The sequence below is a fragment of the Lissotriton vulgaris genome, chromosome 7, assembly GCF_964263255.1.
Source record: "Lissotriton vulgaris chromosome 7, aLisVul1.2, whole genome shotgun sequence".
NCBI classification, from domain to species: Eukaryota; Metazoa; Chordata; class Amphibia; order Caudata; family Salamandridae; genus Lissotriton; species Lissotriton vulgaris.
Genome location: NC_141695.1, coordinates 1,150,642,245 through 1,150,660,874, shown reverse-complemented (window position 1 = coordinate 1,150,660,874; position 18,630 = coordinate 1,150,642,245). Strand labels below are relative to the sequence as shown.

The window sequence follows — 18,630 nt, the reverse complement described above, 5'->3', positions numbered from 1 at the left end:
AGAAAATTGACAACAATGGACAACAGACTCTGCAAAAACCAAATACATCCTGGCTTGGCACATTAAGGATAATGCAAATTATCATCTACTTATGTAAGCTAGCAGATAGTGTTGGAAATAAGACAATATTTTTGGTGAGCGCCACCACAAATCATGTCACGAACATGAATACTGATTACTAGGCCCTAATCTAAAGTTGGTGGCAAAAATGCGAGGAACCAACCATGTCCTGTTTTTTAACTAGGCAATTTGACTCTCGGAAATTCCTGTGACGCAGGCGTGCGTACTCACCATGCTCTCTCCTGTTCAATGTACAGTTGTCTCCGTTGACCATGCTGTCTGAATCTGAGGTCTGCTTCTCATGGGACAGTCTCTAGGGTGAAGAGAACGGGATAGTGGGTAAGGACGGGTAAAGGTAGGTAGGACGTAGAATAGAGTGTAAGATGCAGAACTATGGGCAAACATCTCTGCTTTGAACTTGGATGCCAGCATCTTTCCTAAGCAACTGAAAGCTATGCAGGTAGTAGCCTGAATCTGTACTTGCACAGATATTCATAACTGGACAGTGAAAGCCTCCAATGAGACCTAGGGGTGGAGGAGACTTTTCTTGTCTGTGAGCTGAGAGCACTGAAGTTCTCAGTAAGCTTTTTTAGGTGGTGATACTTGAAAGCAGTGTGTGCACAGATCACTCTTCAGACGTTGCATCATTGTACTTAGTAGCAAAACTGATCTGGTTTTTAGGCACTGTTGAGGGAGATACTTCAAGGACCAAGATATTGTTTTTGCATGTCCCAAATAGAGTAGAGAGTAGCTGGAGCCTACTGGTATAGATGTCTGCTTTGCAACTGGAAGCCTTGCAATGTTTTGATGCCTTAGGCTGAATGTTGCTGATGTGGCATATGTGTATGTGTGAAAGATGTCTTGAGCAAGTTGTGAAAGATAGTGCTTTCAAACTAAAACCTGCTTCTTGGCTGATGTTTGTGAGCTTGAAAGCCAATATTACACTTTTTATACCTAAAATCATAAAAGAAAAAATTTTAAACGGCTTAGAAGATATATCTGCCCTTGGAAAAAATCACCACCAGTGCCCTCATCAGTTAAAACACTATCCGATAACTCACCCACTTCTGTAAAAGAATACTCATTTTTGTAAGACCCAAAATCAGCTATGGCTCCCTCCATTAGCATGTCCCTATCTGATCTCTGATCAGATGCAATGGGAGACGCAGAACAATATATTTTATACACCCCTAGGCGGAAGGCTGATGAAAGCCTTGAACCTTGTGTCGACAGAGCTCCATTCCAGTTCCACACTCAAATGATAGCAATAGTGCAATTTTATTCAAAAGAGCCACTTGTTTCATCTGGAATAAATTATAAGCGAAGCTATATTTACATGACTAAAGCGAAACACCTAAAAAATGTGCCAAAGTCGTGGGTTTCCATGTCTGCAATGATTTCTTCCCTAAAGCCACCCATTCTTTCGAACGATTAAAAAAACAGCAATCTTAAAAATATTCTTGTGTTGCAGGTGCTTTTGGGGCAAATCATTTCCTTTTGAAACAAAAAGGCTTTGATTCAGAGCCCAACAAGATGGAATAATTATGCACGACATGTGGATTTATAATAGATCCATTCAGATTATTGGTAGTTATTTGTTTGATTTCATTATTATATCTTTCTGTAGCATGTGGATTTGTGAATGTTGTCTTTGCCAGTAACTGCTCAGACTCATGGGCTTAGCTGTAAAGGAAGCAGTCGTGATCCCGCCTCTCTGTTTTTTTCCATTTTTAAATTGGCATCACTTCCATGCCAGCCATTAGCCCCATTCAAGGTAACTGCCTTAGAACACTGCCATTTAAGGACACAAGAGGGCACCAGATCTCTACAAATAGCCTTCTTGATCAGGTAGAAGGCACACTCATGACCAGATGTACTTTTTCTTGAGGCTCCGACAATCTTTCCACAAGAGCTACTTGTATACTAGACATAGAACCTATTCTTAAGCCCCGTCTCATCCACAGAGCTGCTGAGGCAGCAATGTAGGCTACACGCTACAGTTCTACGGCTGACATTAAGTTGAGCTGAGTGAAAATAAGCCTAGTGTGTACTTATTCTAAGCTTTGAGTGTCTAAAACAAAACATACTTGAAGAGGAAGATTAGCTTATATTATTACACGAGTAACACTCATAAAGCGATCGCTCAGTCACACTCACATCACAATCAGGCTCGCTCTGACACCTTCTAAAGTTACTTCACAGAAGCTGGGGAATCAAACTAAGTTGACAAATGATGAGGTCTGAGTCGTGTTGGTTTAGGATCTGAATGTAGGAAAAATTAACCTGGATGCTGATAACTTAAATGCCATTTCCACCAATCAACATGGTGTTGTCCTGGTCAGTTTCTTAGTTGTGGATTGAGCTTGTCTGTCTCCTAGGAGATTCTGAACCGGAGCAAGCAGCTGCCCAGCTCCCACCCCCAGGCCAGCAGACCATTGGCTATTCACCTACCAGGCAAGTCTGAGCCCTCCTCTCACACCTTCCCAGCCCCCTTAAGACCTTGCTGGGTGCACCCCAAATCATTCTCCTCCATCTTGTGAGTTGCAGCCCACATGTGCCCCAGATTGCAGTGAGCAGAGTCCAGGAAGTGGCAAGGAGACAGACTAGTGCTGTCTCTTCCCAAGACAAAAAGTTGTTTAAAAAACGATTTTCACTTTCTGTGTTTACTGTCTATGCCTGTGGTTGTTACAGTTAAAAATTGTAGTTTTAGCCTGCCTGTAATTGCATATTTTATCACCTGTGTTGTGTTTTAAATGTGTGGTTTTCCCTGCCCATGATTGCCTTCATTTAGTGTGTTGAATTGTGGGATTTGCAGCCCAACCTCTGTAGTTTGTCCCTCTCATCCCTTGGTGACAAATCTGTTTTCCCTTCAAATTTCTCCTTTTCTCTGTGCTTAGGCCTGTGTGCTCAAACAGTGCACCCCCAGCCACCATTTTGTGTTCACAAGCCAGTGAAGCCAGCCCCCCTGCGCCCCCCCCCCCCCCCCCAGCAACAGGGATTTTCTAAATCAGAGGGTGCTTCTGTGAGCTGTTTAAACTGTATTTACTGGGGCCTGTGCACTTCGTTTTTTGGCCAGCAGGGGGAGTAAAGCTTTATTCAAACAATACTGTTAGATTTCGAGTTAGTGAAGCCTTTACCTGCTGAAGTCCAAAGTTGTGGATTGAGCCTGTATGTCTCCTATGATATTCTGAACAGGAGCAAGCAGCTTCCAACTCCCTGGCCAGCAAACCTTCTCTGAGGTTGCTGGGACCTTATATGGTGTGCTGGTGGTTGGCATATGGGTACACTGATTGGTGGTTGTATCTGGTGTTTCTATTGAGTTAGGGTTAATGTCCTCATTGGTTGGGCATTTGAGGGTTCTGATTGGTTTCTCGGTCTGTGATTCAATCATTGCAGGGTTGGGACTAGGGGCAGGGTTCGGATTTCTATAGGAAGTAGGGACTAGGGCTTCCTATGTTATTGGTTGTTGGGAGTAGGGTGGGACTAGGGCTAGGGTTAGACCTTTAATTGGAAGTAGCTATTTAGTGTTTCTGGTGTGATTGGTTGTTGGACCAGTTGTGGAACTAAGATTAGGGTTAGGCTTTCTATTGGAAGTAGGGACTAGGGTTACCTGTACCATTGGCTGCTTGGACTTGGGTTGGGACTAGTGGTAGGGCTAAGGCCTTTATTGGACGTAGAGATCAGGGTTTTTTAACTGATTGGGTGCTTGGACTAGGGTTAAGATTGGCTGCAAGGTCCTGGTCTCCTATTGGTTCTAGATGTTAGGGCTAGTGTTGTGATTGGATAGTGTTAGGGCTAGGGTTCCCATTGGCTGAAGGAGTCACCTGATTACTAGGGCTATAAAAGCCCAGGCTTAGGGCGTCTCAGCCCGGGCGTCGAGGCTAAGGGTGGAGAGGACAAGGGTAGTTGCCTGTTTGGGCCTGTTAAGGGTGGAGAGGACAAGGGTAGTTGCCTGTTTGGGCCAGTTAAGGGTGGAGAGGCCAAGGGTAGTTGCCTGTTTGGGCCTGTTTGAGACTGGTCGGGACTAGGGCCAGAAATGCTGCCCTTTTTCTCATTAAAAAAAAATAATAATTAATCCTTCACTCTTTTATCTTTCCACTATCCTTTTTCTATCAAAATTAACAGACTAACATGTTCACTTCTCAAATTCCATATTCCATATTCAACTATACTAATATACTGCCTAAATAACTGAAAAACATATCTACTACTCAAATTACTTCATATTTATACTATACTATTTTTCAACACTAATCCTTTATGGGTTCTGGAGTGGCCTGCTACTCGCCAAAAAAGTGCTTCAACACCCATCAGGGGTAACAAGTGATATATGAATGCAAATCTTTCTTCCCCTTTTATCCATCCGCTATCCTTCTCACTCTAAGTAACAGACAAATATCCACCACTGAAATTACCTCATATTTCACCAGATTAATTCACCACTAATCCTTTATAGGCTCCCTGAATAGCGTGCGTCAACAAGCGAGCGATAAATAAATACTAACCTTTGTCCTACTCTATCCTTCTGCTATCATTCCAAATCCAAATAACTGACTAACCTATCCACCACTTAAAATATACTTGCATGTTTCACTATACTAATTCAACACTAATCCTCTGTGGGTCCCGGAGTAGCGTGCTACCCGCCAAAAAAGCGCTTCGACACCTCGTCAGGGGTAGTAAGAGCTATATAAATACAATTACAATACAATGCATCAAACAAACGCTCTATAGGGATCATTGGCTGCCATGAAACTACAAACGTGAACAGGATATTATGACAGATGACACGTTTTTTAGGGGCTTTATTGCATTTTTTTATGGCAGATTTCAGTGGCCCTGCACCAAGGCTAGAAATAAGGCACTCTACTAAACAGACCTTCAGATTCCATCACTTGTCAGGAAGTCTTACCTTGTCTAAATCCAGTTTGTATCGAAGCGCAGGTGAACTCGGAGCTTCTGTCCCACCAAGTCCAGGACTGCATGGACTGCTCACCTCTCTGATCACCTGCAAAGAAAACATTTTTGGTCATGCACGGGATGTAAACACAGCACTTAGATTCTCACCACTATATGGATCCACGGAATTGGGGTTAGGCCTCCAGAGACAGACGGGTTAGACAATGATGCTTAAATTCTGTCTCAGGCGCTTTGCACAGGGCATCTGAATGAGGCATGTAAAAAGCATCTGCTCTGGGACTGAAGAACAGGGCATCAGATCCGGGTACCAGCTGTAATATGGACTGGCAGGGCCATCCTTTTGTAAATTAACAAATGGATGAGGAAGCCCAGGTCTTTCCGAACAGCAGTGCAAGAAGGCAGGTTCACTACTGGGCTTCCCAATTATCTGTTCTGTTTATGACTTAATGCAGGACACTGCTGTTGACTGACCAGTGGTTTCTGAAGTGTGATTTAGAACCATCTTGTTCGAGTGAAGACGACTGATAAAAAACAAGGGGGCATATTATCAACAACTAGCGATATTTATCGCTAAATAGGCTTAGCGACATTTTTTTTATTGCCGCGCATCGCCGGATTTTATCGCAGAGATAACGTGCTAGTAGCAGCGTTTATCTCCAAAGCGATAAAATATCCGGCGATAGCGGCGAAATGCGTGAATATCGCTGGAAATTCAGCGATATTCAGGCATTATCGCTAATAGGGACTTAACCTGAATATCCACCTCCCATTGGATATACAGGCTAAGAAGTGGTCTGAGCAGGTGTTAGGTTTTGGCGATATTCGCGCTTAGCCCAAATATTTTAATCGCTACGCTTGCGTTGATAATAGGTGATAGCGATGTTAGCGACTGCTTTCAGTCGCTAACAGGTTGGATACGCCCACTTTGCATGTCATTAGCGATAAATATCGCTGAAATGCAAAGCAGGCCCCAAATCGCTCGCTATCACCTAAAAGCTGTCGCTAACTGATGTTAGCAACAGCTTGCTAATAGGGCGATGAAATGATTGCCGCTTTGCGACCAAAGCGGCGATAATTTCATATTTACAACACATTTTTACAAATCTATCTACACAAGTGTATTTCCAACTTGACCGTGTCAAGTTGGAAATACACTTGTGTAGATATATGTCTTTTTTTTGCTTAAAATTACTCTTTTGAAAAATCATTGAATAAATATGAAATAATTGGTATAAATAAAAATACCTTGTTGATCTTTACAGACAGCGGTTTCGACACTCCTTAAGTGTGGATGTAAATGTAGGTGGCCAGGCACTTTCACGTGTTTTCTCATTTAAATAGGGTCCAGAATATCCACCTGTCCTCAAGGGCCTGACTCCTTAGGTTTTCCAATGCTTTGTAAATATGGTACAGCACTGTGCGCCGCCGGAAGGTCAATAAAAGTGATCTTCTGGCATCACACAGGGGCTTACTGACTCTTATTGGTTTTTCATTGGACTGTGGTACAACACGGCCCCATTGATTCCTATGGAATCTACCTTCCTTCTGATTTTTAGACAGAGATGTTTATGCAGGGCTAAGGATGCTCTTGGGAATTTGTTCTCTGCAAAGTCTTTTTTTTTTCTTTTATAGCCTTCTGCTCTCATCCAGCTTGGTCATCGATTATCAGTAACAAAAAGAGTTCAACATTAACAAACTAACCTGGCTGGACATTTTTACCTGTCCATGGTCTACTAGCTTTGGCCTTGAGTTTGATCATTTTTCTAAAATTGAAGCAAAGATGATTATGAAGCTCTGTGAGCCTCCTGCGGCAGCTTGGACGAGAGCACTCTGAAGCTCAGAAAGAATTATCCATCTTTCCCTTGCACTTTTCTACCGGGACCACCATTAAAATATATGTAACATTTCTATTAATCTCAATGAGACTGATATAAGTGTCAAGAGGAAACGCTTTGCTTTCCTCTGATGAGTGTTTAAATAATGTACTGCTAGTTTCCTTTCTCACCCCCCAATTAAATTGTTTTTTAATGTGAGCCGTCTGTGACCCACAGTCTCTATGTGAGGATCTATGGCAAGGTCCCTCATAACGAGTGAAATAGCAGGCTGCCCACTGTACAACTTTATAGGCTCCCAGTGGTGGCTTGTTCGGAAAGGGGGTTGTGGGGCAGGAGGGGGCGTATTAAACAAAAATAAAAAAAATGCCCTTCTCCGCCGCACACCTCTCTTGTCGTTGTACGCCTCTCCTCCTCTACCGGAAGAACCGGAAGCACTCCAGCTCCCGGGCTCTGCCAGCCAATCACAACGCTGCAAGAGCTGCGGCGTCATTCGCCTGAGCGTCCTGTTTGGACACTCGGGCAGTGCCTGGGTTGGCTGGGCATGTTCTACACTGGGCTGTGCAACACAGCCCAATGGAGAACGTGCCAAGTGTGCATGGCAGTTTGGCCAGGGCTAGAGGGCTGGCCAAACTGTCATGTGCACTTAGAGGAGTGCCAACCATTCCTCCCCTGCTCTGGCGTCAGAGAGCCAGCCCCGCCCCGACACCCGCATAGAAAAAGAGAATGATAATAGCAATCTGTTGCCGGGCCCGATTCACAAAAGCAATCTGAGACAAAATCCTAACTTTACGACTTTCGGTTTTCACAAAAGGCATTTAGGAGTAGTAAAGTTAGGATTCCTAACTTTACTACTCCTAAATGCCTTTTGTGAATACTGAATGTCGTAAAGTTAGGATTTTGTCTCAGATTACTTTTGTGAATAGGGCCCATTATCATTTTCTTTTTTTTCACTGCTGCAATAGCACTGGGCGAGCTCCTCAGCCTTAGCAGGGGAGCAGCCACTGCTAAGGCTCTAATTGATTAAGGCACCAATGTGGAGCGGACAACAGCTCCCAGCATGCAAAACATGAGGGGGAACCAGCGCTGCTTTGAGTAGAGGCAATTACATCTTCGGAAGCACAACATTAGTGACGAAAGGGAAGCTGCACTGGAATGGAGGACACACATGGCCACATACTGCAAGGCACTGATCAGAGCATGCAACACTAATTTGAGGAGCAGGAGAAGTAGGTACTGCAGTGTGCAGCACAGCACTGTCTGGGGATTTACAAAAGGGAGTGGAAATATAGCAGTTGTAGGTGGGAGAAGAGGAGAGGGGAGGGCGCACAGCTCGTTGGTCTTCACAGAAGGGTAAAAGATCACCTTTAGCCACTCCTCTGCTTGCTCCTTGCTCTGCACAGCCAGCACCAGGGCCTCCGCACCCGGTGGAGAGAACCGGAGTTCGTGCTTCTTACGCCGCCCGTCCTTGGGCACGTAGGTGACGCTACAGAGGTTAAGGGGGAGCTCCATGTGGGGGTACTGGTCCTTCGAACTCTTGTATGACTGTGAAAGGAGCAAAGAAGAGAGTCTGTTAAGTCATTCACACCTCCAAGAATACCATACACCTTTTACTTTCTGTTTACAGTGACACATAACAGGTGCTTGCCTTGGCTTCTTGGAGTCAACTTGTTACTAGAAAAAATGCAGTTAAAGAACAGTCCAGGAGAGGGCACTGTGCCCATCTTTCTTTTTGTAACCTCTCCTTGTACTGGTGCTATTGGCTTTAGTTGTTGTCCTTATGTATGAGTCCTTCAGACATTCTGACCTATTTCTGTATGTGTTCCTATTTCTGTGATTTACATTGCACTACAGGGGCGGCCTTAGGCATGCGCAAGCTGTGCACCGGCACAGGCCCACCAAACCCCAGGGGCCACCATGCTAATATATATCCTTAATATAATAATCCTCTGAGGATGGATACATATTTGCGTGGCGGTCCCTGGCAGGGATTTGGCGGCCTCCGGCTCTGTTCCACTTCCAAACACACTGACCCCCCTCTACACTGGCCTCCGCACTCCGCCCCGCCCGGACCCCTTTTCCGGGGCCCCCCTACCTACGCTCCCTGCCCAGGGCCGCCATGAACCTAGAGCCGTCCCTGCCCTTGAATTCCTTCATGTTGCGGCTACATTCACTAATTAACGACCTTTATCAATAAAAACACTTAGTAAGTGATGAGAGCTAAGTTATGGTCCTTCAGATGTACTCTGCTAGGTTAAGTTTCTAAGACAGCAAGTCGTTTAAATCACAATTACACTGTAGCGCCGTGAAGTTGGACGCAGCACTCTCAGGCGCATTTAAAGGCATTTTATGGCCAGGTTAGTAGAATGGAATACATAGCAGAGAGTAAAATAAAAGGTAGAGAGTGAATTAGACTGGGGCCCTTTTTCTCTCAACCGGAGAAGTCCGTGCTTCTAGTGGAGTCTCTCTCAGGAGAAATAGGCAGAGCTGTTAGGACTTGGTAGGTGGCATGCCGCTTCTTGCTCATCTATAGCAACAGATGTTGCTTGCTTGACTGGCAGCACAAGGGCCGGGCATCCTGGGCTCTCTGAAACTGGAGCTACACCTTTTGGAGAGGGTGTGCATTGTTTACGACTTGTATTTAATTGAAAATAAAAAAAGAAATAAGGACTGATTTGTTGCCTCATTATTGATGTAACATAGCGACACTAGTAAGATACGCAAAATACTGTTTGCTGCTTCACCCAGTGTACGTTTCCTTAACTACGAGCGGTTCCCTGGCTCAGACACCAAAGAGGGGCCTTGCAAGATTGTGTGAACATAAAACATTGCCCGGATCTCCTTGTCACCAGTTGTTTCCTTTCACTCACACCCAAAAGCCCACCTGTGTCTCATTAGGAGTACATTAGCTTTGATGTACACAAATGCAGACAACCGTCTCACCAGTAACGTGTTGTGCTTGATGAACATACATGCAGACATGAGTCTCATCAGTGGCTGGTTCTCTTTCATGTGCACATGCAGACACACATCTCGTCAGTGACGTTGTGCTTGATGTACATCTATGCAGACGCATCTCGTCTGTGACAGGTTGTGTTTGATGTACATACATGCAGACACACATCTCGTCAGTGACGTACTTGATGTACATCTATGCAGACACATCTCGTCTGTGACATGTGTTTGATGTACACAACATCCAGACACACATCTCGTCTGTGACATGTTGTGTTTGATGTACATACATGCAGACACAGATCTCGTAGGTGACTTTGTGCTTGATGTACATCGATGCAGACACATCTAGTCTGTGACATGTTGTGTTTGATGTACACAACATCCAGACACACATCTCGTAGGTGACTTTGTGCTTGATGTACATCGATGCAGACACATCTAGTCTGTGACATGTTGTGTTTGATGTACATACATGCAGACACAGATCTCGTAGGTGACTTTGTGCTTGATGTACATCTATGCAGACACATCTCGTCTGTGACATGTTGTGTTTGATGTACATACATGCAGACACACATCTCGTCAGTGACGTTGTGCTTGATGTACATCTATGCAGACGCATCTCGTCTGTGACAGGTTGTGTTTGATGTACATACATGCAGACACACATCTCGTCAGTGACGTACTTGATGTACATCTATGCAGACACATCTCGTCTGTGACATGTGTTTGATGTACACAACATCCAGACACACATCTCGTCTGTGACATGTTGTGTTTGATGTACATACATGCAGACACAGATCTCGTAGGTGACTTTGTGCTTGATGTACATCGATGCAGACACATCTCGTCTGTGACATGTTGTGTTTGATGTACATACATGCAGACACACATCTCGTCAGTGACGTTGTGCTTGATGTACATCTATGCAGACACATCTCGTCTGTGACAGGTTGTGCTTGATGTACATACATGCAGACACACATCTCGTCAGTGACGTACTTGATGTACATCTATGCAGACACATCTCGTCTGTGACATGTGTTTGATATACACAACATCCAGACACACATCTCGTCTGTGACATGTTGTGTTTGATGTACATACATGCAGACACAGATCTCGTAGGTGACTTTGTGCTTGATGTACATCGATGCAGACACATCTAGTCTGTGACATGTTGTGTTTGATGTACATACATGCAGACACAGATCTCGTAGGTGACTTTGTGCTTGATGTACATCTATGCAGACACATCTCGTCTGTGACATGTTGTGTTTGATGTACATACATGCAGACACACATCTCGTCAGTGACGTTGTGCTTGATGTACATCTATGCAGACACATCTCGTCTGTGACAGGTTGTGTTTGATGTACATACATGCAGACACACATCTCGTCAGTGACGTACTTGATGTACATCTATGCAGACACATCTCATCTGTGACATGTGTTTGATGTACACAACATCCAGACACACATCTCGTCTGTGACATGTTGTGTTTGATGTACATACATGCAGACACAGATCTCGTAGGTGACTTTGTGCTTGATGTACATCGATGCAGACACATCTAGTCTGTGACATGTTGTGTTTGATGTACATATATGCAGACACAGATCTCGTAGGTGACTTTGTGCTTGATGTACATCTATGCAGACACATCTCGTCTGTGACAGGTTGTGTTTGATGTACATACATGCAGACACACATCTCGTCAGTGACGTACTTGATGTACATCTATGCAGACACATCTCGTCTGTGACATGTGTTTGATGTACACAACATCCAGACACACATCTCGTCTGTGACATGTTGTGTTTGATGTACATACATGCAGACACAGATCTCGTAGGTGACTTTGTGCTTGATGTACATCGATGCAGACACATCTAGTCTGTGACATGTTGTGTTTGATGTACATATATGCAGACACAGATCTCGTAGGTGACTTTGTGCTTGATGTACATCTATGCAGACACATCTCGTCTGTGACATGTTGTGTTTGATGTACATACATGCAGACACAGATCTCGTAGGTGACTTTGTGCTTGATGTACATCTATGCAGACACATCTCGTCTGTGACATGTGTTTGATGTACACAACATCCAGACACACATCTCGTCTGTGACATGTTGTGTTTGATGTACATACATGCAGACACAGATCTCGTAGGTGACTTTGTGCTTGATGTACATCGATGCAGACACATCTCGTCTGTGACATGTTGTGTTTGATGTACATAAATGCAGACACAGATCTCGTAGGTGACTTTGTGCTTGATGTACATCTATGCAGACACATCTCGTCTGTGACATGTTGTGTTTGATGTACATACATGCAGACACACATCTCGTCAGTGACGTTGTGCTTGATGTACATCTATGCAGACACATCTCGTCTGTGACATGTTGTGTTTGATGTACATACATGCAGACACAGATCTCGTAGGTGACTTTGTGCTTGATGTACATCTATGCAGACACATCTCGTCTGTGACATGTTGTGTTTGATGTACATACATGCAGACACACATCTCGTCAGTGACGTTGTGCTTGATGTACATCTATGCAGACACATCTCGTCTGTGACATGTTGTGTTTGATGTACATACATCCAGACACACATCTCGTCAGTGACTTCTTCTGATTGGTGAACACACAGATCTCTCAGACCGCGTGCTCTCTTTGGTGAACACTGGGGAAATGTTTTTTGTGAAACATGCAGGGAAAGAAGGAATGACTACACCTCAATAAGACCGTGTTCTCTACGGTCAGGCAAAGCTTATTCACTCACTCCACACTTTCTGTACATTTGTTCATCTTTACACTTTTACTTGGACCTCAAAGTTCTCTACCTTTATTGGTGGGTCAAAGGAGGGAAAACTTGTCAAAGTGACATCTGGCACCTACTGAGGGAAAAGAGCAAGGACTTGTCTTCAGAGAGCAGTTCTGAAGTTATATCTAAAGTAGGATAGAAGGCTCTTTTTTAATTAAATAATAAAAGGTATTCTATCCAAAATAGCAGAGAAATCAGAGGTGTCGCTGTCACCCTGAAGTGCGTGGGGCTCACAGCCCTCCAATTATATCTGTCTTTTACTATCCGATGGGCTCGGAAAGCAGCATTAGGACCCTGTGGCCGTAGCCAGACCACTGAAAGAAACCTCTCAAAAAAATTCCTCCTTGCAATATAACAGAAGCTCAGGTCAGAAAAGGCTAACATACACTTTCCCATCTGCACAAGGTAAGTCGGTTCAATAGCATGAATGGGCAATCTTTGCTTGCTTACTTTTGAGAATATTTTTGCTTCAAAATCATTCATCCTTTAAGAGGGAGGAGAAAACATGTGTGAGCGTTACATCACCTGCCACTAATAAATGAGATATCCATCAATGTCCCCATTTTTTGGGACAGTGTGTCCTGGTGTGTAGACACACTAAAAACTGGAGACATAGCTTTGTGTGGCACAAAAACACATGTCTCGCTAGATGATTATTTTCACTGGAGCACAGGCATGTGCACCACATACAAATACAGCACGTGCTCCAGTGCACGTATGCGCACACACACACACACATTCTCATGTAAACAAACACACACACACTTAAGCATACACACACCTCTCTAGGGAGCTGTTCTCTATGACACACATGCACACACATTTTACGAGGCAGTTCCTCTCCATTATATAAATATATGTCAACATGATGTCTTCACCCTGTTGTTCACAAACTTTCCTCACCAGCAGCTTATTCTCCTTGATGACCGTCAGCTGTTTGGCCCACTGCCCAAAGCGCTTCTTGCGTAGCAGGAAGGCGCAGATCCTGCAGTCCCGCACCAGGTCCATGGAAGCTTCTTCTGATGGCCACTGGTGGGTTGTCCGCTGAGCCTTTCCATCCTCATCCTCTTCGTCATATGACTCGTAGGAACTGCTCATCCCATCGGAGTCATTGTCTGCAAGGAAGACAATTTATGGGGTAAGGGATTATCCAATGGGAATCTCATTCTGCAGCACAGCCAGTGAGAGTTGAGACACGCCATAATGACCAGGGATCTTGGCAATGTGCAGCAGTATCTGAACCAACCACCCCAAAGGAGAGGATGAGCCACTGACAGTCTACCTCAGTATCCACAAGATGCAGCCCAGATATGATAAATCGCCTTTCACTCTAATAGCGAGGCAGGCATCAGCAGTCTTATTGACTATTTCTATAGTTAATTTGGTGATGTTTTAGCTCTGGGGACCTCCAAAAAATAAGGCAAATACTCTGTAGCTTTATGCCCCAAATGTTACAATGAATACCAAATGTTCTATATAGTCGGCGAGAAAAAGTACCATACAACTCACTTAGAGGTTTGTCTCAAGAATGATGAATAAACCACGGCGTCTTGCAGGTCATTGTTTTTAAAACCCGGAAGAGCCGCGAGTCAGTAGCGTGGGAGTGCTCATGTCTGGCTTGGGACTGTTTCGTTCTCAGGATTCCCGCTGGTCTTTATTAAGCATTCAACTATTGAGAAATTTCTCGATTCCCCTACCACCAATTATGCCTCAGCATCATAAAAAAAAGTCCCCATTCACCCACACCTGTACTGATGGGCAGCCTTGGTACCTACAGGAGACTTTTGTCTCTCCATTGATCCTGGTCACAGGGTAGTTGTTATCAGCATCTTCATAATATCCATCTTCAATAGAGTTGGGGGGACTGGAGCTATCTGTGGAAAATCCAGTAAAGGGGGGTACAAAACCATTAGGATGGGATTCAGAAACCACAGAAAACGGTGAAAGACAGACTTCACTGAAGAAAGAGACCGCAGGCAAAGAGATAAGATATTTTATGACTGAACATTCGCAGGGTGGAGGATGGAAGAAATAGATGGAGACTGAGAAAGAAGATCAGAGAATAAATGCTATGAGGCACAGCGATACTAATAAATAAACAGCAGAGAACACGAATAGTCATTTTAAACGAAGGATGCTAATCAGAAAGACTGAGCATCAGACATGGGTTGGCAAAGCAAACAGGAAGATGACGGGGATGAGGTCCCCAGGAGGTGTGAAAATAAAAATCAAATTGCCTATGAAAGAAGAATTGAAGCATTGCAGAGCAGTGTCCAGAGTGTAGGTGTTCTCAGGATCCAGACTGTGGAGTCAGACGGGAGGAAAGTGAAGAGAACACAAAATAGAGGAGTAAGACTCTGAGACTGGGAGATAGGAGGACAGAATGGAGGGGTGGCATCACATTACTAAAGAGTGAAATAAAGGAGCAGTAAACCTCAGCTAGTGAGATGAGACAGAAGACTGCACAAGGAAAAAAAGGAAAAAAGGCAGTTCTTGATAGCGGTGAGCCCCCTAAATATTGAAACCAGAATATTGATGGCACACAATATTGAGGACAAAATATTGAAACTTGATTATCAACAGGTAAGTACGTTTCGATTCTCTATACCTAACGTCTAAAATATGAACAGTGTTCCTTTTTGTATATACCTTTAAGGTACGTAGATGTGAAGTTAGGAACATTAAATCTATACTCCCTATATGCACTTACCTTTCTATATTCTGTCCTCGAAATTCTTGTACTACAATATTCTGGTGGACGACAGTCAGTAGTACAACCTTTGAGAGCAAGACCCGAGGGCATAGAGTGTCAGAACAGGATATCCAAGAGCAGAGCTGTGGGAGATCTCAGACTACACCGTATAACAGCGGGTAGTCATAAATCAGATGGTACAAGACTGTATGGTACTGTGCAAGAAAGTGAGATGGGAAAGTAGGCAACATGAGACGGTGAGAAGCTAGCACAGGGGAGTGAGATCAGAGAGCAGAAGATCTCATAAAGTGAGATCAGAAAGCCTGGCACAATGAAATGGAAAAAAATGATTATTTTGCGAGAGTTCAAGACAAAAGCTGATGCCCAGAGGAAAGGAAAGCACAAATCAAAAATGTGGGAAAGCAGAATCTTGGAAGTCAGAGATGAACATGTGCATGGATAGAGGAAGAGGCGCGAATCGATGCATCTGCGACCAAGGAAAGTTGACTCGGTGCTCACAGCACCTAAACTGAGATAGAAGGCATCAGGAGAAAGTTTGGAAAGCGGACAAGAGGATTTTAAAGGGGGAGAAAGAAGAGATACCAGCTATAAGCATGGAGCGGGATTGAATATCTCCTTACAACGAGGCAAGAGGGAAATAAACATGAACCAAACATCAGTAGTAAAACAGAAAGCCTCTGTCACAGATGTTGAGCTGAGCACCCACATCCCATCTTCATTCAAGCAGACTTTACTTACTTACAACATCCAACCCTGGAAGGCGGGCTTCAGAGAGAGCCTGGTAGTGTAGGCTGCATGCACAAATTACACCACGCTCGCCCCATCACGATTTCCTAATTACCCAAGTGTATATATTTCAGGGAAATATATCTAGGACTTCTTTATGTTTCAAAATCCACTTAGCATTAATGTACATTATATGTATCCTTTCTAGGGAAAATTTGGGATCAAAATTGTGATATTATAGGTGAAGACCGCCCTCTGTCTGAATAGCACAATTAAACTCCTAAGCTGAACTGTGACCAAATGCTAACATTGATAAAATCTGCAAAGAGCCTCTTTCATAAAATGACGATTCGCTCAGTAAAAACACTTCTCAAACGCATTGACTCCCCTGCGTAGGTTTATATCAGGCACATATTGCGTGCGCGGAGGCCGTTAAATGGAACATTTGGATCAACTCCTAAACTGTGCACCCTAGAACCGTTCCTACCGGAAAGAAAACTGTAAACGGAAGCGCAGCTACGTCAGAGAGGAAGCAGCCGGAGGCCAGGCATCCTGCTCGTCAGGCAGCCGCTCCCGCCGCAGCGGGCCCTGGGAGGGCCTCGCTTGCGCCTGCCTTAGAGTGTTCTGCCAAGAGGTGCGACCCCAGAGGGCCGTGGGAGGCCCTCAGAGGATCCAGCCAAGAGAGACGACCCCGGCAGGCCACGGGGAGGCTCTGTGTGACCTGCCAAGAGGCGCGCCCCCAGTGGGTCACTCAAGGCCTTCGCAAGGAAGAGGCGAAGGAGGACCCTGCTGCCAGGCTCCGGTCACTTGGACCCGTGCCCGGGAAAGGGGTCCGCCATCGACGCTCCCCCGAGGTCAGGACGTCTCCTGCGCAGGGGGCGCTCCCTGCACACTCCCTTCTCCAAACAGCAGGCCTGCAGCTCCCTGCGCAGCTTCTGCTGGACTCCTGCCAAATGTGCCCTGATCTGCAAATTCCCTTCTTCAGCACTGTTTTTTCCTTGTCCAGCACACACTGACAACAAGAGAGTACTAATGTGGAATACTCAGGGGCATATTATTAAGAAATCATGCAGCGCTGCGCAGCACCTGACCTTGCTGCGCTGCGATATAGGGAAAGGACAGGAATGCGCCGGACTTAACAATAGACGCCGCTATCCTGTCATTTCCCAGCACTGCCGCACAATTAGCACCAACACAGGCGCCGTTGCCCAAGGCGCACGCGTGCCTGCGTGGGAAGCAGGATTGTTTTTGTGCAGAAAGGGAAACACCTTCCTGCACAAATAAACCCACTGGGCATTTTCCTCTTTCTATGTGTGCTGCATTCTGCAACACACATAGAAAGAGGAAAAAAACTAGGAGAAATAAACATATTTCTTCTCGTTACGTCTCCCCTGGCGTGCCATTTTGAGACATTATTAGGTTTACCATTGTTGGTAAATCTGGTAATGCGACAAAATTGATCGTGGATGCATGGGAACACCCACGCTCCCCCCATGGGGCAGAGTAATGCAACGCTCTGGATTTATCAAGGCCACGCAAGGTGGCCTTGCGTGGCTTTATAAATCCGACCTAGGCTTTGAATCCCCTGTTCTCCTTTTTGATTGAGCCCCTTGCCTGGCGCAAGGGCAAAGCAAAACCTTAATAAATATGCACTTTAGTGCGGCCTCTGCGCCTCCGAGGCATTACAGACAATGTTAGCAGAACACTGGTTACTGAGTGTACCTAACCCATGGCGTCGAGGGCCCTAATGCAAGCTAGGAAATAGTCTCAGTGGCAGCTCTTTGAAATGCAGCAATAATGAGAGGTCAGTGGGCCTTTAGGCCCTGGTGTCACTGTACCTGCTGCACAAATGGAAGCTCTACCCCTGTACCAAACATATGCGCACTATTTGATACCCAGATCATTGATATACATGGAACTGCTCTCTCCAAATGAGCTGAGATTGCAGTCTGTTCTCTAAAAGCACAGAACAACCTCAAGGCCTGTGCTGCCAAAATAAATATGTAAATAAGGACTCATGTTGCAACAAAATACAACATAATACTCTTAGGTTTAATATCAAATGATCAGTGTTTGATTAAAACGCAGCTGCAGTGGGAGCAGCACTAGGCTGAAATGGCTGACTTGAGTGTCCCTGTAATCAACTCCTCGAGCCCCCCCCCAACGAATAAGGGTCCCCAATCCACTTGTGTACCTTAGCACACCCTCTTGCTCTGCTCCGGAAACCCCTCAACTGCCCTGCCCTCTGGAGTTCCTTTAGACCCCCCCCCCTAGAAACCCGGATGCTCTGGGACAGTCCGCTGATGCCACATGTTAGGAATGATGACATTGGACATAGGACACAGGGCCTTTTGTGCCCATCCTGTGCCATGGGGCAGTGGGGTGAAGGCGGGGCTCCCGCCGAGACAGCTCCACATTTGGGAAGGAGATGAGTCTGATCTGTGTCCGGGAAGAGCCAACAAGGATGGCTATGGATGCTCCCATTTTGACAAAATCTTTGCCTGGGGGGAGGATTAAAGCTCATCAAAGCCCCAGACAGGCAGTTGGTTGTTGGAATCTGAACAGCGAAGACAAT

General features: G+C 45.0%; 1 protein-coding gene across 1 annotated transcript in view; it reads right to left on the bottom strand.

Annotated features, from left to right (window-relative positions):
* Positions 1-18,630, bottom strand: part of AFAP1L1 (actin filament associated protein 1 like 1) — a 164,525-nt gene that overhangs the window by 73,088 nt on the left and 72,807 nt on the right. Inside the window, exons 6-10 of the mRNA XM_086931589.1 lie at positions 14,392-14,490; positions 13,520-13,731; positions 8,178-8,357; positions 4,973-5,068; positions 292-373 (exon numbers count right to left, since the gene is read on the bottom strand). Of these exons, the coding sequence (XP_086787715.1) occupies positions 292-373; positions 4,973-5,068; positions 8,178-8,357; positions 13,520-13,731; positions 14,392-14,490 (669 nt within the window). The remainder of the gene's footprint in view (positions 1-291; positions 374-4,972; positions 5,069-8,177; positions 8,358-13,519; positions 13,732-14,391; positions 14,491-18,630) is intronic.